This window comes from Rhodamnia argentea, chromosome 11 (assembly GCF_020921035.1).
Source record: "Rhodamnia argentea isolate NSW1041297 chromosome 11, ASM2092103v1, whole genome shotgun sequence".
Classification (NCBI taxonomy): Eukaryota; Viridiplantae; Streptophyta; class Magnoliopsida; order Myrtales; family Myrtaceae; genus Rhodamnia; species Rhodamnia argentea.
In genome coordinates, this window is record NC_063160.1 from 18,041,616 (window position 1) to 18,065,681 (window position 24,066).

Below are 24,066 nucleotides of genomic sequence, written 5' to 3' on the forward strand. Positions count from 1 at the left end.
TGAAGGAAAAAAAAAATACATGGAATGAAAAAAAAAGGTGGAGCTAAGTTTTTTTGTTTTTTTTAGATATTGTTTGTTCAATATGTTAGAAGGTGTGCTTATTTCTATAATCCTCAAGAACATTCGTAGAGCTGATCGATGAGTTATTAAGGGTAAATTGGTCAAACTCGATATAGAATTCGAAAAAGATGGTGGCAGGCGATTTTTTAAACGAGGGGGACATCATTTTCCCTGACAAAAATGCCCATGGAGTCAGATTTAGGAGAGCGACGAGCGAGCGATGGGCAGTAGCAGTGGAGCAGAATATCACTCGAAGAAGATGGCGGAGTTGAGCAAAACCCTAAAAGAAGGGGAGCGAATTCTCGCGCCCAGTCGGCGGCCCGACGGCACCCTCCGCAAGCCCATCCGCATCCGCGCTGGCTATGTCCCTCAAGAAGAAGTCGCCATTTACCAATCCAAAGGTGCTTTGGTATGCGATCGGTTCTTTCGCTTCTCTCCGCCTCTACCTCCCTTCCGGAAGCTTCCGAATTATGTGTCCTATTATGCTCGTCGACGGTTTGTATCTGATCTTTTTTCTGGTTTTGGTCGGCGAGTTTTGATCCGGTGACGCTGTTTTTCGTTTGAAGTTTGCGTGTGAAATCTGGAGAAGTAAGATCGACCGAGAGATCCAATGTTCGTATCATGCATCACGGGCGGAGGATCGGACTACAGTACAATCGATTCTGTATAAGTCAATCTGATGGATAATTTGTTGTGACTGCGTTTTTCTCTTCTATAACTAGAACCAACTCCTACACAATGTGACTTGGTCCACTCTTCATCTTTATCTAAAAATTTCTTACTGCATCTCATGTCTTCCGCCTTTCCCGTACCCATTTTACATCAGAAGACAGTCTGACTGGGTGCATCTTGTCATGGGAATTTGTATATTTCATGTTTTAGATTGCGGTGGATGATTTCCTAAGAGATTGAAATAACTGATGGTTTAGTATCCGTTTTGTTTTCGTTGCTTGTTGGAATTATTTATTTGACTATAATGCACGAATATAGCATTGATTAATCAATTTCTATTTAGTCTGGAAAGAGATAAGAAGTGGGTAACCTGGGATCTGTCATCTAAGTATCAAAGAGCCGGAGTTCCATGGTGGCCGACAATAGAATGTACCAGTCCATGATGCATGAGTTGCATGTTTTAGTGAAGCAGTCAAATTATTCTCTTCGACTTGAGGAAGAGACACCATATCGACGATGTTCACATTTAGCAGTTGGTGTGAAGTGGATCAAAATATGGGAGTTTCCTTTATCTGATGATAGGGATGGAGGTCTCAATACTGGCTAATACTCTTTGTTTTTTTCTTTTGATGGCTATTCATGTTGTGATCACTAAGTTGCTGAAAATAAACCCTTTCAATAATATCAGGTTTCTGACAAAAAAAAAAAAAGAAATAATGTCAGTTTAGCTAGGTCGATTGGTTATTCCTAAAAGCACAGAGTGACATTTTCATTTCTCTTGGCTTCTTTACGTGATGCAGTGGAGGAAGGAGATCGCTTCACAGGATGGGCCTCCAGGCTACGAGCCGGCATTGGATGCAAAGCCTAAAACAAAGTCTGCCAAGAGGAATGAGAAAAGAAAGGAAAAGCGGCTACAGGTGTGTCGCAAATGTAACTCGTGGATATTCTTGTGTTTCTGGAAAGGATTTATACTTTATTAGCAAGGAGAAATGTTTAGCATTTATTTTCTCTGTTGACTAAGATTCTTCATTTTGTTTTTCTAAATGGTGCGATGGTATGTCATGACTGTTCCAACTTAGAACTTTTCTCGATTACTTTTTTCCTTGTCAATCAATTTTATTGGTTGAAATTGCAGCGTAATCCAACTGACCAAGATGGTATGAAAACACACCACAACGAGCTTCAGGATATATAACTCATCTTAAAATAAGAGTATGTAATGTTTAAGATAGTCCAGATATTCAAAGACCATCAAAAGATGTGAAGTTTTCATGATAAGCACCTCTATATTTCCCCAGAAATTTCAGTTTGTACAATGGTGGCGGTCTGTATCTCTCTTTCTACCAACAGAACCATAAAAAACTCTTTTTCTCATCTTCGAGCTATGCATCTTGAGGATTTTTTTCAATCCTTTGATTAGGACAACCTTGAAGCTATCAATGTTTGTGTTCATGTAGTTCACCTGCACTGTTAAAGTATTTGATCCGGCATAACTTTTTTTATTCCAATGGAGGATAGCTAGAGAAAGTATTTTAATGCATTTTATTGTTGTTAACTGGTAGGAATCTCCGTATTAAACGAAGAAAGTAACTTTTCAAATCATTTTACAGTCCTTCCTCATTTTCATTCTGCAGGGTGTCCTCCCTAAAGAGAGCATGTTGATGCATTTTATTGTTGCTAGGTAGGTTGTCCGAGATGATATTTTTACAAATGATCAAAAGATTAGTCCTGTTCTGTGGTCAAATATGTCCTCCATCACATCTAGAAGTGAAAGTTCACAATAACAGGCCCAGATTGTCTGAGCTGACAAAATTTATGTAATGAGTCATCAAGGTGGTTTCCACCGCTGTGTGGAAAGGAGCTCATGAAACCAAATTAGAGCGTATTTTCGTTATAGGTTTTTTTTCCTTTAAATGATTTCTTTTTCCTTTCTATTTTAAGTGGAACTTGAAAGCGTTGCCATGCCATGATATAGTTTTGATTAATCTCACTGTGCGGAAAGGAGCTCATGAAACCAAATTAGAGTTAATTTTCCTCATGGTATTTACTCCTTTAAATTATCCCTTATGCCTTTTCATTTTAAGTGGAACTTGAAAGCCTTGCCATGCCATCATATAGTTTTAATTAATCTCGTTGCAAATGCTTTCTGAAAATGTCTATGCATAAGCCATTTCATCTGTGGTTTTCTTGTTTCTTACTTATATTTAAATCTAGATTTCTTTAACTTTTTGCAGATAGAGCTTCCTTTGCCTAGATGTCATGCACTATTTATTGTTTGATCCTCATTGGACTTTACAGGCAAATAACAGATCATGTCTACTGAAACCTAGTCCATTTTATTATTGCAGAGGAAAGGAAAGTATTAAAGGATTGTTCTCTTATTTTCTGACTTTGAGTGGTAGAAAGCCTAACTACTATCTTTTAATTGCTGGAATATGCTTTCATGTCCCTTCTTTGTTTGTTTTGATTCCTGACCTAGACAATGTCCAAATTCTCTGTAGAGTTTGGTCACCTTCTGTAATAAGTTTAGGTTGTCTTTAGTCCATTCTCTTTGCTGAACGGGTCAAGGAATTATTACTCTTCTAGTGAATTCATGCTTTGACGAGAGAATACGATGTGACATCTGATATTTTTCAATACAATATGCCCAGTATGTTTGCTCCATTGAGTTCTGTCGAAGAAAATGAATATAAAGTTCTGGAAGTGGTTCATACATCTCATAAGTTAGGGAGTTCTCATAGATACAAGATTTGATATCATTAGCATAGTCTTAAGGGCTTAAATTTGATTTTATGCTAATTCAGTGTCATACTCTATGGGTACGCATGTGCCATGAGCATTTTGGTTGAATTTCTGACATATTCTTGTGCAGATATGTAGAGAAACCAGATCAACCCTTTTTTCCTCAATTAGTAGCAGAAACAAGCTAATTCTCCTATTATTGCAGGCTGCTCTTGAAAAGGGTAAAAATTTAGATGCAGATGTAGCTGGGAGCATTGATGAACAGGAAAGACAGTCTAATGACGTCTCCGGTAATGAACAAGAATCTGTTAAAGCACTGACAACTCAGATGAATGAGCTTACTACATCTGCAAACGCTGCTGGAACCGTCTCTTCCTCAGATGCACAGGAGGAGGGAACTAATCTCGGCTGCCCAAGTCAAGATATTGATAAAAGAATTCGAGCACTTAAGAAGAAGGTAAAACTTTGTGAACAAGATACTTCTCGATCATCAAGAAGGCGAATCTTACTAAACTTCATCGATCTGCACTGAATGTCACTTGTTTCTTGTTTGGTCTCACATGCATCTTAGCATGTTATTTTCTACGGTGGTGTCTTAAGCTGTTTAATGTGGTTATAGGTTTTTATTCTAGCCTAATAGCAATTAGCTTTGGCTTAACTTTATGCTTAGTGAGATGCTATGCTTGGGCTAATTTATCTGAGATGACCACCCTGAGGTCTTCTGTGCTAATCTGTCTAATAGTATCTAATAGTATCATGGGGTAATATTATGTTGTCCCTGTCCAAGGAACCTCAGATGGTGAAGCCCTTTCATGCGTGCCCTGTAATGCATTTATAGAGAGTATATATTTAGGTTTGAACAACTCATCAGTGTCCACATGTCCTTTGCTGTGAGCATCAGCTTAAGATCTTCACCTATCAATGACCTTTAAGCACTCTAGGCATCAATCAATGACCTTTAAGCACTCTAGGCATGGAGTTATCATTTAATCATGGAGAAAAAAGAAAAGAATTGTCTTTTCTCCATTATGCCTTTTCATCTTTTGCTAGTACACTGGAAGGGGTCTCCTTCCGTTAGAAGAGGCAATAAGAGTGATGAAATATATATGGATGAATACTTGTTTCTGGTTCAGCTGGCAGATGTTTGGAGTGCAATTACCTTCTTATTTTATTTGCAGTTGGGTAACCCCTTTATGCTGGTGACATACTTTTTCTGTAAAAAGCAATTTGTTTGTGCTGCCATGAGACTGAGAAGTTATTCTCATCCAAGCTTTGGCCCTTTGATAAATGTCAATCCATGGTTTTAACCTGTGTCAAAGCCCTAATGAAGGAGCACGAGTCTCTTTTGAATTTTCTTTCCTTGAAAGGACTCATCGTGAACTCTTTTTTTGGGTTTTATTTATTTATTTTTATTTTAAGGATTGGATGGGGGACGGAAGTGGAGTTGTTTTAGTCAGAAATGATGAATTGAGTTGTTCATTGCACGTATGTTATCCTTTAGGGATAGTGCTCTCATTTTCATGACAAGGTTCTTTCGACAGATTTTACCTTATATTTGGCAGATTGGAAATGATTTTTCCCTGACGCACATGTGTCATATGCTAGAGTAGCAAGAAGCAAGAAAGGGAAAATTACGTTATTACTTTTGAGCCTATGGACTTTGAAGTAGATCCTCGTGTTTATTTATGGCTGCAGATTCGATTAGCAGAAGCTCAAAATCAGAAAACCCCACAGGAAGGTTTGAAGTCCGAGCAGTTGGAGAAATTGACAAAGGTAGAAGCTTGGCGGCAGGAGCTAAAGCTTCTTGAGGATAAGAAGACTGAATTGGTGACGTCATGAAATTATTCTTGCATTTGGCATGAGAGAGCTGTGCAGTTACATTGTCCAAGCGAAGCTCGGGGTGGGGGAGAGACTTCCTATGATGAAGAACAGGTGCACTTGAAAAATCATCTCAAGTTGGCAGGGTGGATGATGCTGGGCCCCTCCATTTCTGATGTCAAATTTGGTTTCTCATGTATTTTTTATTTAACTCTTCGTGTTCACTTATTGGTCCTTGAATTTATTGTTAATTTAGATGTTTAAATTTGCCCCTGATGAGAAACCGTAGGATGGATGAGCATTGCGACGTGAAACTGTTGAAACGGATTAAATAGAGGAGGTCCCCTGCCCATTAAGGCTCATGACTTTGGATATACGGCCTTCGGCAGTTTCAGTGCTTGATGGGCCGCTTCTAGGCAATCAAATTCGGGTCAGATATGTACCGCGGGTCTTATCTGGGCCTCCGACCGTTTAGGCCGAATGCCCGGCTCCTGGCACGTATGTTGGCATTTCGTGTGTACGACAAGAAGGAAGCATTTTAGGCCCAAAAATGCAGGTCCGCGGGCCCTCAATCTGGTGGGCCTTGGGAACTGGTGGACCCATAAAGTCGAAAAAATGTCCAATGGCACACATTGGGCTTGGAGGCCCATGTTAAGCCCAAAAAAGGCCTTACCATGGGCCCTGAATATGGTGGGCCTTGACAATAGTCCTGGTCGCAACCCATACGGGCCCATTCAAATCCCAAAATATCCAATGGGCCTATCCAACTACGTCCCACAAAGTTGGGCCCGGCCAAGGCCCAAGTGAGCTTTACCTGTTTGCCTGGCCCAATTAGTATGGCCAATGGCTTTGGCAGTCGAAGAGGGGTGCAATGTCGGAATCGATGATGGGCTTTGAGAATGAGCCCGGCCCAATTCCACTGGCCCATTTTGGGATTGTGGGCCCAATAAAGTCCCGTGGGTCTTACCCATTCAGGGTACAACCGTGGGCATTGATAATGGGCTTTCAAGATGGGCCTAAACCCAATTCGGCTGACCCATTTTTGGATCCGTGGGCCCAATTAATTCCCTTAATATCCCATGGGCCTTTCCCATTAAGGTACACTGCTGATGAATCCATTATGCCCACTGCCTCTGCGCCGCCTTGCACTACATGGGCCCAATTAAGTTCCAAAAACCCATGGGCCTAAAGGCTACAGAACGGGCCCTAAAGAAGAAAGGGCAGTATGAATGGGCCCCACTAATGCCCAGAAATCCGGATCGATCGCCACCTGGATTGAGGGATTAAGCATGGGCCCACAATGAGCACTTCGTGGGCTAATCAACAGAGCACAATTCGGCCATTAGGTAAATGGGCCGAGTTCAGGCCTAAAATTCGGAAATAAGCCCGGTACAGCCTAGCACATTGCCGGCTTTTGCAACAGCGCACGGGACATACAGGCCCATGCTTGCATCCCGCTAATTGCAAAATCAATGGACCCGAATTAAGGCCCAATGCACTCTAATAAATATTTAATAGACTACCCATGGGCGTTACAGCCGAACCTTGCATGCTGATAGCAATCAAATTACATGAACCCTAAATATATGAATTTGAGTCCCGTCGCCCGCCATAAAACAGAACAAAACAAAATTTGCATCTCAAACAAAATCCTCTAGGAAGATTCAACATCAGAATCATCCTCTCCTCCTGCATAGAGTTCAAAATCCTCGGCACTCCATCTGCATATCAAATTAAGTCGGAAGGTAGCCATCTTGATCCCCAACAGACGCTGCAAAGTAGAAAAAGCCACAAAATACAGCATTTCCTGGTCAAGATATCGTCCCAACCCTTCACATTAAAGGAGGAAAATGTAGAATCCAAATTAAAATCAGGCAACGCTTCCTCATTTTCTTGGCTTTTAAAGTTTTTCGGTACTTACCACTCCTTTTTATTTTTTGCAAAAACAAAGCTTAATTTAGTTTTTAACCAAGGAGTTTGGTTATTTTTTTACTTGTACACAGGAGGGTAATCAATGGGAAAAATATACCTGAAGAATGATAAAAAAAAAAATTCCAGAGTGACTGTATATCGAGTCAATCTACATCATGCATTCCATCTAATTTTCAGGTAGAAGATTCCTTCTTTTTCAGTTAACCGTGTCGATGCGTCACAACCAAAAAAACATAGCACAAAGAACAAACGCATCTCGAGGTAGCCTACAAAGATAAATATCCAGTAAGTGAAATATTTTAAAGAATAATTGGAGAGGCTACCAGTATCCGAGCTGACTCAGGTGACAGTGGCTTTCCCTCTTCACAAACAACAAAGTCTGAAACAAGCTCCACTACACCTGCGTTAGAAAGCATCTTAGGTGAGTAAGCTCCTCCGATCATGCGGTAAATGGGACAGTAGTGAGCACAAAAACCTTTGTTCAACCGGACAGGCATCCCTTGCTTGCGCAGGAAGGGCTCCATCTCATGGGTGAACTCCACCAGAGGACCTTCCTTAAGCTCCACCTACAATGTGACCAAAGAATAAGCCAATGGTCATCATACATACAGCAAAAGTGTGACAAAATATTTAGACAGCACGACCTAAAACTTCAGAGAATAATCCAATGGCCATGCTAAGCCAAAAAACCTATGGTGATGCCAGTATGCCCTTAAACCATGTAAAAACCAGAACTCTAGCAATGAAACCAGCATATCTTCCAACTTTCATAGGCATATAAACGAAAAACTTTGCTGCTAAAAAACCAAGAATTATGAGCTCAGATGCATTGTTTAAAGCCTCAAATGGGAATTCACCGAGATCAATTGCATACACTAGCAGTTCAACAAAATCAATTTTCAATTCAAGGAAAACATGGTTCATAAAATTGGCTGGGTAAGTCTCTCATTTAAGCAATTGACCAAGACCACCTATTTCACACATCAAGCCAGTTCTTTTTCAAACCTAGTGTGGGCATAAAGCAGCAAAGACGTGAAGAAATTTCTCTTTACCTTCTCTGCTGCATTGCTTCCTGTCCTTGCAAAATCATATTCCTCGAATGCATTGAATAATCTGCAAAAGAAAATCAAAGATTGAGAACGACACAAATGTTGAGACTTGGGAGACAAGAAGAATCCCCAAAAGGTAGGAGCAGGAACCATTTATAGACCAACTTCTAATGTCCCCAGTCATTATAACTAGCAATTAAAAGGCACAAATAATTATGAATATTGAGCTCCATCATGGTAAGACTTAAAAGGACTTCGAATCCAGTCTTTCGAATCCATCTAATATCTCGACTCGTTATTTACATCATTAACGCCTTGCATGATCATCAAAATTTGCTTATCATAATGGGAATGAACAATAAGGAACCAAAATGACCGGGTCATCTCATTCCAGAGTTTTGGATGTAAAATTAAGGAAAAACTGAATGATTGTTGTGCAATACTTTTGGAATGATATTTTCTCTATTTAATGTTTCAACTTTGGGAAATCACTACTACATTGTGAAAGATATAAACTTACATGCCCTTTAGCCAATGTGAAAATTATATAAAAACACCAACACAAACATATAAAATTGCATCCTAACGAGCATATAGAATTCCCATTAGTTTATAAAATCACAGTATTCTTATAGGGAAAATTGACCACGATAACTTTAATTCAAGCAATGGAGATTAGACCTATTCATTAAAAAATCAAACAGGAAAGCACAATAGGTCCTGAAGATCTAATAAAGTACTAATGACAAGTCCACAGGTCCTTTTACTCACTTCCAAAGTAGTTAAGGAAATATATAAAATCTTCAACACGTTCTACCATCAGGTAAAATGACGATTGCAACACGAAAACATTAGAGAGAGTGAGAGAGCTACCCGCTGAAACATAATTGCCTTTTGAGAAGACATTCATCAAAACATTCGGCACCTATTGTTACTATTATCATCTATCAGTCAACCAAATTGATGCCCACCCTTGAAAACAGGAATGAAAACCCTCTAATCCCAATTTCTGTTCCCCTTAAAGCCCATTAATAGTTATAAATATCCTACAGCTAAGGAGATACACTTTGATTCCCGATCCATACTCTCAACAGCTCTATACAAACATGCCCTCACATCCTAGGACAGCAATTTAAATCAAAATTCTACCCTCAAAGGTAGCTTGTTTACGTCACAATATCTGTGTTTTGTGCGCCATTTAGATGGTCGTTTTTCCTTTTTAACCACGGAGTTTGATTATTTTTTTACTCATACACAGGAGGGTAATCAATGGAAAAAAAATACCTGAATAATTAAAAAAAAAAAAACCCAGACTGACTTTATATCAAGCTACATCATGCATTCCATCTAATTTTCACGTTCTATCCCAGGAGCACATCATTGGGCAATGCTCAAACCAATGAACGAAATTTGAGTAACCTATCTTGCATGCATGGCTGTGTGAATACCTACCCTCCTTTCAGTGAATACCTTGAGAATTGAAACAAAAAAGCTTACCTCAAAACGTCTTCTTTCGGCAAATTAGTGAGAAAAAGCCCAGTATTTCCATGCAAGAGCTAAGAAAGGCATTAAAAGAAAACATAAATATTGGCACGTCTTATTTAATAACTAAGATATCACCGTGCAGTACCTTGGAGACTTTGCGGATGCCTGGCTTTAACTCATCTCCAACTGATCGACCCAAAGCAACTTGCATGACTTTGTTCGACCCAAGAAAAAATCTGAGAAAAGATTTAGCAACCACTAAATCTCTAATTGGTTGAGGTGTATTTTTATCAAATAGAAACTTGAGACTCTCTGATCAAAAATAGGAAATGGATGAAGGCTAAAAGCTTAGATGGAATACACAGAAAAAATGCTCTAAAGTGTTCCACATTCTGTATTGTATGTGTATGTGAAGCAGCATGACACATAGTAGCAACTAACCAGCATAAACATTACAAACTTAAACTCCTAGCTCCACTCCCAACCCACCAAAAAGAAAAATTGTAAGACTTATCCTCATTGAAAACCTTCATCACTTTGAAAAGCCAATTCACATATCATCAACTAGCAAGCTACCACTCACCCTCATTAACTACTTTCAAACAACTTTTGCTGTCAAACTTCATTTAGTGTCCAAAAATTTTGAAGGCCGGTACGGGTTACTCCTTTCAAACCATGGCAAGAAAGACTTTCTTCATCCCTTTCTAAGATGCAATAGGAGATCATAAGCAAGTCCAAAGAAGGTAATTGGCTAGCATTTTTATTTAAACTGAATAACACAACTAGTCAAAGAGTCATGAAGTAACCTGCTTGAAGATTTGAGTTGGTCCCTGAACTCTTTGAACTTCAGATTTCTCATGTTCTCAAAGGAAAAAACATAAATTGAGCCGTAGAGCTCCACAGCTTCCCTGACAGCATTTACAAGCGATTCCTTCTGCTCCTTTCCCTTCTTCTTTGTCTTTGACAGTGTAACTGCGTTTAACCAAAAAAACAGTGACTCCTTGCCTACTTCACGAATTATATGGGTGTGGTGCAGCGGGTAAGTCAATTTTTCTTGACCTAAACAAGAAAACCGCCGTCGAAAGATATCTCTATCTCCTCACCAGATGTCTGCGACCCAATTCAAGGCACCCAAATTGACCGACACCCTAAACACCGGAAAAATGCAAAAATCAGAAATAAAGATACCTGCTCTGTTCCGTTTAGACTTTGGCATTCTGTTGCCTAGCCGGTAGCCCCGCTTGTTGCCTCAGACTGTTGGGTCGCCGGATTTGTTATCTCCAAAACGTCTAAACCAACTTCACTTCCTGCTTTATATCCGGCATTTGGTGGGGGGAAAACAGAAAGCACCGCATGAAAGCCCATCAAAATGAAAGGAACTTAACAGGACGCAGAAGACCCGTAAAATCAGGCATAGAGCCCGAATCTGAAATGCCGACGATTGGCTTGAAACTCCAGCAAGCGAGGAATGACCATCTCGACTTTCAAAAATAGATGGAATGAAACGATGAAAACCTAAAAAGACTTACATCACCGGTGCGGGCAGCACAAAAACGAACGAAACGACAAACTACTGAAATCGAAGTCGGGAACGAAAAGGCAAGACGACAGAAGCGAACTAAATAGGCCGTTCATGGAGCAAAACAAAATCTCGGAGATAAACACCAATCGAAGGACTGAAAGCACCAGATGATTGATTCCGAATTGCTTCTAACACAGAGGAAGAATCAAAAGCATAACGACATAACAGCAGACGTACTACGGAGACATTCGAGGCCTTTCTATGAATGAAGAGAGAGATTTCGAGGGAGAGAGAATACCTGCGAGCTGCGAAGCAGTACGAGAGCGCGAGCGTCCGTGTGCCCTGAGGAGAGAGAGGCGGAGGGCGGTGGTTGTAAGTTGGAAGAAGAGTCGAGGTTTTTAGGGCTTAGGAGGAAATGTTCGGGTGCGGGGGGGTGCACAAACTGTGATCGTGGTCGGGGTGCGAACCCAAGGGAAATACGACGTAGCACGATGATGTTAAAAGCAGCTCCAGTGAAAATAACATTACTTTTTAAGAAGTCAAATAAGTGTGTGGTGCCACTCGTATGGTCGGGATAATTACATGAATGATCACTACATTTTAACTTAATCTGTAATGTCATCCTTAAATATTTATTTATGCGATATGGTCCATAAACTTTATTCCCATATCCAATTTTGTTTTTGAAATTTTTTTTATTCAATATGGTCCTTAAACTTTTAGCCAATGTTTTAATTTGATTAAATCAAATTTAGGGATAACATTAAAAAAAAAATTCACATAATTTGGATATTAAATTGAACATATACTGAAAATTCAGATATCATAATAAACAAACAAAAAACTTATAGACTACCTTGATTTATTGTATATTGTGCTAAAGTTCAAGGATCATATTGAATAAATTAAAAATTTGAGAGTAAGATTAACTAGATTTTGGCTAAAGGAAACCGGTAATTATGAAGGTTTCGAGGGAGCAGCTCTCACTCACAATTTCTTAGCTAACCCTCGCTGCCTAGTCAAAGTCGGTAAGAAGTTTGCAAGTCTAGTTTGTCAAATGAAAGATGGGGGTCGTACCATGGTTATTAAAGTGTAAAAGGCATACAGGCAAGGGCATTTGGTCTAGTGGTATGATTCTCGCTTTGGGTGCGAGAGGTCCCGAGTTCGATTCTCGGAATGCCCCAAATATCTGCGCTCTTCATTTTGCGCTCCTTTTGTTGTACAACAGAAACGCAAAACCTTGATCTCATTAAGGAAAAAAAAAACATGTCCCCTTCTCAAAGTGACCATCGTCTTTTCAATGTCTTAACTTCAAGGCCTTTCCAATAGAGGAAGTTTTTAGCCCGATGACAAGGTGTTTACCTGTCCATAGGGAAATGGAGATGATCAGAAGCCCCACCAGTAATTCCTTACTGCAGTTTTGACCGGGCCACGCTGCAGTTAGCTAGATCAAAGAGAATCTTTGACAAGTAGTTTTCACTGAAACCGTTCAGCAAGTCTAGTTCCAGAAGATGATGGGTAATTCTAGACTATAAATTATTAAAGCCTTCAGAAACGTTATGAATGAGCTTAGTAATGAGAAGTAGCAAAGCGCAGAACACCCGCTCAGAGGCAACAGGCAAAAAGCGCTGTGCAGGATCAAGGTTGAGAGACAGACGGTCGGTGGGAGGAGAGAGAGAGAGAGAGAGAGAGTGATATAAACACATTCAACTTTCAAGTGCAGGTAGGGATATCCTGCACTGTCCCTGAATCATCACAGAAAGGACTGATGTCCATCAGGGAAATAAAACAAATGACACTGATTTCCTTTCCTCCCAATCAACGATCGGGAACAGTTCTAAATGAGGATGAGAATGTTCAAGGACATGTACACATGACTGAATAAAGGTTTTCCATACAACAGCTGACAAATTGAAATTGCAAGAGGATATCAAAGAAAATACATGTGTACATCCGGTAATCTTCAGCATATGTCACATGACTACAGGAATAAAGGCCGTTCTTCTTTCCTGATGTCCATTCCCAGCCAATCTGTGGAACAGACCATGAAATGCAAAAGAAATGCATGCATCTTGTAAAAGGCAAGACCAACTTCCCTTTTCAGACAAATCTTTCAAGTGTGCTATTATTTTCCCATCCTAATGGCTAGTACTAAACATAGATAAAATGTTCTAAAGATCTCCCTTCTCGAGGGAACAAGTCATCTATCTTGATTTCCGTTGCCTTCTCTGCGCCTCCTCCTCCTACTGGACCGTCCCAATAGCACTCTGCCATGGCGACGCAGGCGGCTCACTAGCGATACACTACCATCATGGGCATTATCGTCATTACTGTCATCTCCATTCTCTTGATCAGAAACATCTGAGCCCCCAACGGGGGTGGTGGTGTGCCGGCCTCCAAGGGCACTCCTGTCGGATGCTCGCTGCAAGGCCCTCTCTTGGTGCCTTAATCTTCTTCTCAGATCAACATTCCCAGACTGACCAAATGCATGCAGAAGCATAAAGACATTAAATAGGTTACTATCGAAGCCCGTATCCAAACCACCGTTCCTCTCTGGGCGATCTGTACCAAGGCTGCTCTCATCTACATCTAATCCATAATGGTTTCCCTCTATCACATAGTCACCGAATACCATGGCTCCTGGCATTGTCGCCCTTATTGTACTGATCACATCATCCCTTTCACGCTCTTGTTCGAGTCGCCTCCATCTCTGTTCTAGTGTTGGGTCCACATCACGAGGCCGTGCAGAGGGGTGTTCTGTCTTCACATGCTTTCTTAGCTCCTTGTAAGTTCCAAGATATGTGCAGTTATCCTGCATACAGTTCCTCTTTTTTGCATTTAAGTATTCTCGTGCAGGTTCCACCACAGTCCACCCTTTCACCTGGCCCCTGCAAAGAGGGCACGCAAGCTCCATCACTTCGCTCTTCTCATTGGGCAGATTTAACTCAGGCAATATCACTGTGTTGTCAGCTGAGTTCTGCAAGGACTGAGCATGATCAAATGAGGAAACTTTGGTATAGGCCTTCTTGTATTGGTCAAGGCAATTTGAGTAACGGCAGCTAGTACCACACATGTACGGTCTGCAACCCTTATCATAGGAAGAACAGAGAAGAAGAACAGCATTGTGAGGGTACTCCATACACACAGAGCATATAGCATCTTCCCAGTCCTTATTCAGTGCCTTGTCAGATTTTTTGGCACCCAAGTTCTCCAAGATTTTGCGATTACAAGATGCCAAGCCATATGGAGTCGACCTGTATTGTTGGGAAGCAATCCTACGGCGCCCTCTGCTTCCCTTTGCCATTTTCAGACTAAACCTGATAAAAAAGTAAAAAATGGTGAGATGATGAGATCATACTGGCTGAAGAACCATTAAGTGAAAACATGTATTCCGACAGGAAAGTCAACGAAGCCATGAAAATTCAACAAGTTAAACAACCATCAATAACACAAAAAAAAATAAAAATAAAATTTGAACACTTCCTATCCGACAACACATCGTATTAGTCAGGTAGAAAAGTGATTGGCAGGGCAATTGCTAGATCAAACTTTCTCCAATGTTGCTCCACAAATTTTCCAGAGCGCACACCATCACATACTCAGCCACAAGAATGCCCCGAACCATCATTTATCAGTTCATATAACACGACATATTAGCATGAAATGTCCACCTTTTCACTGTCCCTCGTCACTGCTATCTAACAATTCACATCTACCAACTATCCAACTACAAGTAACATATGAACCCTAGGAGAACATCCTCTGTTCTCAGCAGAAAAACTTGACACGGTTTTAGTCATGGATTCTCCAACACAAACCTCCAGCTGATCGTGAAAGTCACTGTTCACTTACCAACACCTCACAAAACCTCGAGATAAATATAGACTAGTTAAACGACATGTCTTCTATCCCCAAATCAGCACAACCAATATCAATATTATTTGCATATTTGAGAAGTTTGGGTTTCAACATGGTGATCACTTTCACATATATCAAGACATATGTACAGGGACCTCACCAAATGGCCCTAGTATCCATACACTGTGCAGCAAATGGTCTGATGAGGAAGGACATCCTAGCATGGCTCAACTTTGTAACTGCCATAACCTTTAACAATGGCCCCTAAGATCGACATGGGAAAGTTCTGACAAGACCACTTAGACATTCATCATTTATAGGCCCAGTGAACCCCAATGGTAACAAAAGTGACGAATGTCAGTAAAAGAAAACTGCATTTCTACCATACAAGATTTATTTATGTACTTATCCACCTATGGAAGCTGCAATATGAAGGATGAGTAAAAGCTTCCGTCTATAAAGGCAATCTAAAATGAAAAGGAAAGAACTAAGCGATACATTTAGAACCTTCAGCAACTCTTTTGACTTGAGGCACAAATACAAAGGAGCCATCGTTAAGGCAGAATCTTCACTTCCGAATAAAAAGGATAATATAGTAGCTGTAGTCATGAAGGTCAGGCACACATTGAAGAATGTAATCTGTTAGGTGTGATAGTAATTAAGCATCCATCCGTGGATTCATCATCATCAAGGATTGGCACTCCAGGAAAAACTAAATTAGAGCTCATGACACACTGCAAATTTAACCTAGCATTAGACATGGGATTCTTAAGCATTAAAGTTGACAAAAAAAAAAAGGGAAACAAGAATAGAACTCTGGGTTTATGCATATCAAAATGAAATCCACGCGTGCTCTGCAACTGGCAATATATGGGGATAAGAAGGACAAGGAATAGCGGGAGTTGGAGACAACCAAGAAATGTCTTCCAAACACCAGCAATGATATTGGGTTATCAAGTCTCAACAGAGTAGCTAGAACTATAGGAAAACACCATAGTACCCTTTTTTAGCAAGCTGTCCGACATGTAACCAAACCATTCAATAGTTCGCAAGAGAGCAAGTATAAAACAGACAGATTGACCAAATTCAGAACACCAAACTAGATTAGCCGAGAAACATCGAGATGTAGTAGAATGAATTACTCGTAGTAAATGGTATCAGTACCATAAAGGGTGAGGTGGAAATGGCATTATCAAGGTCAGCTGATGATTCACAAGAACAAGAAGATATACTAATTTAAGCACTGAATTGATCTCGAGAGAAAGCAGAAGACGAGCAAGAGTAACTTGAGGAAAACATGGATGGAGACTCTAAGACAAAGCATAACAGCCGTTATATATCAGATAACAGAACAGCAGAAAAGATCTCGACTGTCCCGAAAAAGAGGATGAAGATAAGATCGATGATCCACAACCAAACAATGTTCACAAAGTTGTTATCCACATACCTGACAAATCATGTCATGGTTCAACAAATCATTGAAATTTCAGTTTGCCAATGCCAGCAGCAAGTGAATGCTGCCAAGCCTAAAAAGTTTCGGGATAAGGAATCCAAATTTCGACTCACTTAATAAATATAGATGGATTTGAAAGAAAGGTCACAATGCACATTCTTAATTCCTTGAGAATCTCGATGCAACCACAGTGGATGAAGTCCACTAAAGCATCTGACACCCACTTTGGATGCATCTTCATGAAAGTTAAATGCACATATTAAGAAGAGCAATCATGTAACATCAACATTAATGCAATAGAAGAAAGTTGTGAGTGTGGAAGGAAGCAACAAGATGAAATTGGAGAGTTCCACATAATTAGCTGGTGAATGTCACCACCAGCATTGCATTTTCGGAAAACCCAAAAAGCGCGAAAGCACCGGAATGGCACCACGCCTCAACTACTAATGGAAACTCATCTTAAAATGCCGAAAGAAGAGCCCTTGTTGGCCAATTCAAAGCAATAACAAGGAAGATTTGAAAAGGGGGGTCTCACCTGCCGCTTGCCTCGAGCAAATCTAAATCCAGAGAGAACAATTAGCACAGGAGGGCCGAAATGGGTTGCGTTATGTGATCAAATGAATGAAAACCCATGAAAAAGAACAGGGCAAGGTCGGGAAATGTATAGATGTCCGGGGAAAATGAGGTAACATGATCGATCAAAAATCACGCGCAATGACAACCAATTGATTAAATAAAATACGGGGAAGACACAGCTAGGAGAGATTTGAGGTACACGATCCCTCCCCTCAGGGATCTCGCAGGCACGGATAAAATATAGAAGAACCAATTGGACCAACCCGCAAGTTAGGAATCTCAACTGAACCGTCCCCTAAAATTCAAACGATCTCAAATCACTCATCCACTATTATATCGCCTGAAAAAAAAAACTTAAATCAAAAAGAAAGAAGGGAGCAAGTGCGTAATCCTGAAGCTATCCCACGCCCACTGCAGAAGAGTTCGATTTACGGAGGAGGAAAAAAAAATGTCGGATGTCGCGAAGGTAAGGCAAATTGCTCGAACCTCACAGCGCAATTTGACGTGGGCGAGCGAGCGAGCGAATCGTCGGCGAGGGGAATAAGGAAAAAAAAAAGAATCAGACGAGACAGATGAGGAGAGGGATGAAGATGTTACCGGAGAACTTCGCCGGGAAATGAGAAGGTCGGAGAGATCGAAGGCGAGGAGCGGAGGAAGTTAGGGCTTTTTTCGTTTGAGCGCGAAATCGAAACTGGTGAGCGGAACGCTCGGTTGATGGGACCGAGGCCGAGGAGAGAGTCAGGAGCGCACAACGCAGAACCACAACGCACTCTCTCTCTCTCTTGAATCGTCTCGCCGGTATTAAAATTTCTCGTGCTCTTACTGCTCGTGTATAGATATCGTACGAGGAGAGATTGCGAGAGAAGCACTTCGATCTCATTCGCCGCTGGGGTTTGGTGGCCTTTTTGGGCCTTTTTTTTTTTAATTTAAAAAAAGAAAATAAATATACAAATAAAAAAATAAAAAATAAAAAAAAGTCGAGGAAAGATGGGAGTTGTGGTCATGGTGTGGCTATCCGGTATACTCGCGGTTCTTCCCGCTCGCATTGTATGGCAAATCAGGGCCGTTCAGCGATCCATCCATCATCCAGAGATCTTGACCCCACGGAATCGGCGCTCCCTTCATGAGAGTCATTTCTACGCTCAAGGAAAGCGATGCTCTCCATCTTCTTTTTATTTTTTTCTTTTGCTTTTCCTTCTAACTTTGGAACGATGACGTTGATTCGTGAAAGTTCGTGTTTTAGAAGTTAGATGATTTGCGTAGAAAATGATTGATCTATTGCATAATCAGTTTCATAAAATAAATATTGATATATCTAAAATTACTTGTCTCTTTGCTCGCCGTTAATGACATAACAAACGAGTCCGGATCATTCTTCACGAGTTAATTGATAATCTTTTTCGCAAGCAACCTTGTGACTAAACAAGTTGTTTGTTTATTGATTTTTGTCGGAAAACGAGTTGTTTAAAAATAATCTTGAATGCGTTACGCGTGCTTTTAAAGAAAATTTACACCGTATATAAAACATAAGATATTATCTTTTATTCAACAAACTCAATAATGTAGGTGGCAAAGATTGTATAGAAAGCACATCCGTATTTGTTAAATTTGCATATTAAGAAAATCTTCGAGACATTTTATGATTTTCTAGGGACATGTTTAAGGAATGGCAACGACCAATTATTCTTGACAGGTATATGTATGCATGTGGTATAGGTAGATATATGTAGAAGGGTACATGGAAAACTACAATAGAGATGTGGTACCATGTTAGACATTTAAGAACCATACCAATCGAACATTGATAATTTTAAAGACCCTTTTGTTTTTGAACAAAATTAGGCTCTACTACGCTTCAGGTCGACAACGAAACTGGATGCAATCCTTTTTATTCTATTTCATGTTTCGTTGATTTTACACAATTTCAAAAGATCGAGAACAATAATTCAAACCAGGAAAAAAAACAGGGGAAAATGAAAGAAGAACATCCATTTAAATAGCGAATTCAATTTTCCTGTTCAGAGCAAATCTATTTTCTGCAAAAGATGAAAATTTTCAGGAAGGCCTTCATGCCGCCGTCGGGCAACGTGACCGCCCGGTGCAATGGCCAGGATGCGCCGGAACAGAGAAGTCGTGGGACCACACCTCGCCACGCACTCCTCCCCGCAAAGCAACCGTCACCGTCAGTCCAAGGAACGTGCCCACGTGATCCGTTGGGAAAACGCGACAAGGACACCACGTCGACGCGCCCGGGACGAAGGTGTCCGCCACGCTCCTTCCAGTCCAACCCGGCCCTCCTTTTAAATGGGCTCGGCCCAATATTAAAACGAGCTTGTCTTGGATTTGTCAATGCCTTGTCTTGCCAGCCCAAGACAACACCTGGTCGTTTTTCAGCCCAATCAAAATCGGTTTTAAGACTTAAACTGTAAGGAAAGGAACGCCAGTCATGTCTACCTCCGACTAATTCACCCATTTAATAAGCCTCGTTTCTTTCGCGAAAAATAAATAATATAAAAAATATTTTAAAAACGAGCAATTATGTTGCTTGAAATAATTAGCGAATTAAAAATATTATCGTTGCCGAAAATAATTTATTTTTAATATATCGTGATTGATGATAATGTTTTTTGTTCATTTATTTTTATAAGCGACATAAGTAATCATTTTTTAAAAAATATTTTATAAATCATTAATTTTTCGCGAATTAAATAGAGCTCGACAATTTGACCTGTGAGATTCATTTGAATAAATAAACCCATCTCGAACAACCACGTCTTAATAACCTTTTAGGAGGAGAACAATATGTCCACTTCACGAATGCAAGTCCACCGAAAAAAAAAAAAAAAGAATATCGCATTTGTATCAAATTCAAATCATGGAATGTTTGCAATAACTAAGATTTACAGGAAACAACAACAATTTACTTTATAGCTTTGATTTTTCTTTACAATTTTTTTTCCAGCATTTAATTAGAAAACTTTTGATGTGCATGGGAAGGGTCCAGGACTGCTCAATTATGGAAATTGAGAATATGAGGAGGGAGGATATTTTTTTTCTTATTTAGGAGAATGCTTCTATGATAATATGTAATTTTACATATTATTATTGCGTGTCTTACATAAAATATTCATTAATTAAAATATCATGATATCAAAAATAATAACAATACTCTTAAAATATCATGCTAACGACTTCCATTTATTTATCTCCCTGCCAAGCAAAGCCATTTTTCAGTTCTCACTCCTTGTACTCGCTACTACTCACTCTCTCTCTCTCTCTCTCAAGCCGAAGGAGGCAGAAAAGGCGAAGAGGCAGAAAAAACAGACGACAAGAGAGAAGTAGAGCGGAGGCAGGAGAGAGAAATTCGCGCCCGGAAAAAGCAAAGAATGACAACTCGGGCCAACGGCGACCTCCGCGCACGCCCTCCGCCGCCCTCGCACGACCGCCACCAGTACTACTATTCCTCCTCCTCCTCCTCTTCGGCTTCGCTCAAGGGCTGTTGCTGCTGCCTCTTCCTGCTCTTCTCTTTTCTAGCCCTCCTCGTCCTCGCCGTCGTCCTGGTCATCGTCCTCGCCCTCAAGCCCAAGAAGCCCCAGTTCGACCTCCAGCAGGTCGGCGTCCAGTACATGGGCATCTCCCCCTCCGACCCCGCCACGGCAGCCGCGGCCGCCGCGGCCGCCAACGCCGGCTCCAGCCCGACGAGCGCGTCGCTGTCCCTGACCATAAGGATGCTCTTCCTGGCGGTGAATCCCAACAAGGTGGGGATCAGGTACGGCGAGTCGAGTTTCACGGTGATGTACAAGGGGATTCCGCTGGGGAAGGCCTCCGTGCCGGGGTTCTACCAGGAGGCGCACAGCGAGCGGCAGGTGGTGGCCACCATCGCCGTCGATCGGTTCAATCTGTTGCAGGCCGATGCGTCCGACTTGATAAGGGACGCGTCGCTGAATGACCGGGTGGAGCTCCGGGTGCTTGGGGATGTCGGGGCCAAGATCCGGGTCCTAAACATCGACTCTCCTGGCGTTCAGGTCAGTTCACAATTCCTGTTAACTCTTCTTGTAGCTCAGCTCATGATTATGTTCATACTAATCACTAATCAGTGCAACGCGACTTGTATGATTAGCTTACTCTAGGGGGGTGATTCGTGTTTGGGAGGGGGCCGGCGGAGAGCCGCTGTTGGATGTGGGTGGAGGGGCGGTTGGGGCATGATAATTATGTTAACTGGGGGGCCCGCACTAACAAAATAGCACTACTCTTTGGGGTGGGGTGGGGTGGGGTGGGGTGGGTGGTACCGTCGTAAAAATGGGGCGGGGTTCGTACGTTGTCCGGTAACTGCGCAGGTCGATGGTTACTGTCCTGATGATGAAGAGAAGGGACGAGGAGGCTAAGGCAAAGTCAATGATTCGTTCCTTCCTTTTTCTTTCACTCAACTTCCCTTTTAAAAGTTGACAAAAGCTACCGCTACCTCGATACACTCCCTTTGATGACATCGGGTCTGTGTCTGGAACGAATATGCTATTTTTCGTGCATTAACGGAGACCCCGCCGACGCACACTCGTCTTCCTTGATATCCGCTTTCAGTTTGGTACAACATCGTGGTTTGTTGGGAAATAGCTTTGCTAATCGGGAGTTATTTCTAGGTCTAGTCTCGAAGACTACAGAATCGAAGGAAACGAAATAAGATTGGGAGGTTCATAAAAGGGAGACGTATAGTTTTGTCATAGCTCGAGACAAGTAGATAGAGGGTAATGCGGGATTGCTTCCAAAAGTGAAAGTTGGGGTTGGGAAGGGAAGCTAGCTCCTTTCTCGTTCACATTGCTGTTCACCTTCCAGAACACGACAGACGCCGAGCACATCGTACTCTCTCGACCTTAATTTCTCGGCTCCGTTGCAGAGAATGTGATATAGGAAATAAGCTTTTTTATGTTTTGGATGCATCTCGTTTATGTAAACCGTGAGATCAGGACATTGGGTGACGCTGCTAACAGGGGAACAACTGTCTTGGGGGATCAACCACAGCTTACTTAGATCTCGATGCTTGTGAATATGCGTGACCCACCAAAATTCAAATGTTTGTCTTGAAATTCCTGCATAAATCATGAACATTGAGCACATTGCATTCTGGGGACTCCGACGAATGAATGATTTCTATGTGGCTCTGAGCAAAACCAAGAGGAAACTTGGCCCCCGCTCTATTCTGAGTCTTTTGATCGACTAACGAGGACGAGAGGTGGGGGAGCGCAGCCGAAGTGTTTGACAAAATGGCTCGGGCATTATAATTAAGAATTGACTCTTATCGCTCAAGGAAGAGTCGAGAGGAGAAAACTTGGGATTGCGTACAGTGTCGGCCATGTGGTCTCGTCCTTTCATGGGTCCCATCGATTCATTCTCCTCGGTGAATGACAACTTGGAAAAAAACGGGACACCAATATATCATTGCCTCAGGGGAATCAAAAACATCTTTCCTTTCGTTGTGATTTCCCGGTTGAAGGGCCCCAGCACCTCACTTTCCCAATCATGCCTGACATGCACCGATTTCTTCGAAGGGGGGTCGGGTTACTTTTTGTTACCTGCTCTTCCCCCAAGTTGGAGACTTGTCTTGTCTTGTCCCACTTTCGGTTATTGACATAGTTTTTTTTGCAACACATGAATGTAGTCTCGTGGCGATTGCCTCCATTTTGCATTTAGCCTCTGTTTTTTACGCGGGTTTCTGTGTTGACATGTGTTGATGAATGGTGGTGGAGTGGGCAGGTATCGGTGAATTGTGCAGTAGTGATCAGTCCAAGCAAGCAGTCCCTCACTTACAAGCAGTGCGGATTCGATGGATTGCGCGTGTAAAGATTCAAGATCAACACTCCCATCCCACCAACCCCCCACCCCTTTTTTCTTTTTTGGCTTTTGGGTTAACTTTGGCTCTCCTCAAATCAAATTGGAGACGGAGAGACAGATAAAGGCAAGGGAAAAAAAAAGTAGTAAGGAAGAAAGAGGTGGGAACACAGCAGGAAGCTGCCAATCCTCCCACTCCCACATGGAGTTTGTCGAAAGCAAAGGGGGTTTGAGATGCTGGCTGGGTGAAAATTCCGGAGCTGTAATTGACACTATACAATTCTTTCCCCCGACCCCACCAAACCGAAAGTTTTTCTTCCATTTATTAACTCTTTTCTTTCTTTGCAATTCTTTTAGTTTTGTTTTGATTCAAAACACCGGTTCCTTCGCTTCGACGGAACATACATATCGACCTCACTGTAAAGTGGAGGCTGAGCTGAAGCTTTGTCTACTCCAATTTCAGATGATGCTTTCAGTCTACTCTCTTCTTTTCTCCATCTGAAGAATTTCATCGCATGGGCAATGTCTTTAGAACCTAACGAGCAAGGTGTGCTGCTCCCTTCTCGGAATGATTAACGGAAAATTTGGCCACAAAGAAATTAATTAAGGAATCCCAGAGGTAAGCAACGCATCGTGTTCCGTCTATGGATCTTGGCAGAGCGCGAAATTATCCGACTACAAGACATGATTGGAAAGTGCTCTAACGTTGGACGAGTACGCAGAAATGAATGATAATAAATTCTTGTGGTCCTGTCCTATGATCCAGCCATGCGAGGCCAGGTACATTATGTGCATGTGCATGTGCATACATATACAGAATTAACCTATTAGTACTAGGTTCTTCCGAATTTCTCAGCAACAAGATCAGGCCTTTTCATTTTATTAAAGTACGATCATCGTTCATTAGATTTGTCCAAGGAAAAAGAATGATAGTGCACGACCAAGAGTGCTCTAACGTCGGACAAGTCCGCAGAAATAAATGACAATGTGCAGTTGAGGTCTTCTCACAAAGCCCACGACCAAGAGTCTTCGTTTGGGCCTGAACCTTAAGGCCCAGTTGTTGGACCGGATGATCC

General features: G+C 41.4%; 4 protein-coding genes and 1 non-coding gene across 9 annotated transcripts; 3 read left to right on the forward strand and 2 right to left on the reverse strand.

Moving 5' to 3' along the window:
- Positions 1-231: 231 nt before the first annotated feature.
- Positions 232-5,553, forward strand: LOC115747339 (partner of Y14 and mago). 2 transcript variants are annotated; one of them, XM_048272293.1, is made up of 5 exons: positions 332-469; positions 627-724; positions 1,533-1,649; positions 3,680-3,931; positions 5,170-5,553. In XM_048272293.1, the coding sequence occupies exons 2-5, from the start codon at positions 671-673 to the stop codon at positions 5,311-5,313; spliced, it is 567 nt and encodes a 188-aa protein (XP_048128250.1). In that variant the 5' UTR covers positions 332-469; positions 627-670; the 3' UTR covers positions 5,314-5,553. The 2 variants fall into 2 exon arrangements, with proteins under 2 accessions (XP_030539329.1, XP_048128250.1); XM_030683469.2 differs by lacking the exon at positions 627-724 and having other exon boundaries at positions 232-469.
- A 1,222-nt stretch (positions 5,554-6,775) lies between these two features.
- On the reverse strand, positions 6,776-11,626 carry LOC115747340 (mRNA turnover protein 4 homolog). 2 transcript variants are annotated; one of them, XM_030683472.2, is made up of 9 exons: positions 11,587-11,626; positions 10,947-11,077; positions 10,565-10,730; positions 9,904-9,994; positions 9,771-9,829; positions 8,277-8,337; positions 7,700-7,790; positions 7,548-7,624; positions 6,776-7,063 (listed from the first exon to the last, which is right to left on the reverse strand). In XM_030683472.2, the coding sequence occupies exons 2-9, from the start codon at positions 10,972-10,974 to the stop codon at positions 6,947-6,949; spliced, it is 690 nt and encodes a 229-aa protein (XP_030539332.1). In that variant the 5' UTR covers positions 10,975-11,077; positions 11,587-11,626; the 3' UTR covers positions 6,776-6,946. The 2 variants fall into 2 exon arrangements, with proteins under 2 accessions (XP_030539332.1, XP_030539333.1); XM_030683473.2 differs by having other exon boundaries at positions 10,947-11,069; positions 11,590-11,604.
- A 765-nt stretch (positions 11,627-12,391) lies between these two features.
- Positions 12,392-12,463, forward strand: TRNAP-UGG. Its single transcript has one exon. It is a non-coding gene; the product is annotated as a tRNA-Pro (tRNA).
- A 747-nt stretch (positions 12,464-13,210) lies between these two features.
- Positions 13,211-18,048, reverse strand: LOC115747336. Of its 3 annotated transcripts, XM_048272288.1 has the most exons (3): positions 17,765-18,048; positions 17,431-17,507; positions 13,211-14,597 (listed from the first exon to the last, which is right to left on the reverse strand). In XM_048272288.1, the coding sequence occupies exon 3, from the start codon at positions 14,582-14,584 to the stop codon at positions 13,481-13,483; it is 1,104 nt and encodes a 367-aa protein (XP_048128245.1). In that variant the 5' UTR covers positions 14,585-14,597; positions 17,431-17,507; positions 17,765-18,048; the 3' UTR covers positions 13,211-13,480. The 3 variants fall into 3 exon arrangements, with proteins under 3 accessions (XP_048128245.1, XP_030539323.1, XP_030539324.1); XM_030683463.2 differs by lacking the exon at positions 17,431-17,507 and having other exon boundaries at positions 17,765-18,047; XM_030683464.2 differs by lacking the exons at positions 17,431-17,507; positions 17,765-18,048 and adding an exon at positions 17,127-17,202.
- A 2,373-nt stretch (positions 18,049-20,421) lies between these two features.
- LOC115747337 lies at positions 20,422-23,475 on the forward strand. The gene is made up of 2 exons (XM_030683467.2): positions 20,422-21,192; positions 22,916-23,475. The coding sequence occupies exons 1-2, from the start codon at positions 20,554-20,556 to the stop codon at positions 23,000-23,002; spliced, it is 726 nt and encodes a 241-aa protein (XP_030539327.1). The 5' UTR covers positions 20,422-20,553; the 3' UTR covers positions 23,003-23,475.
- Positions 23,476-24,066: the final 591 nt, after the last annotated feature.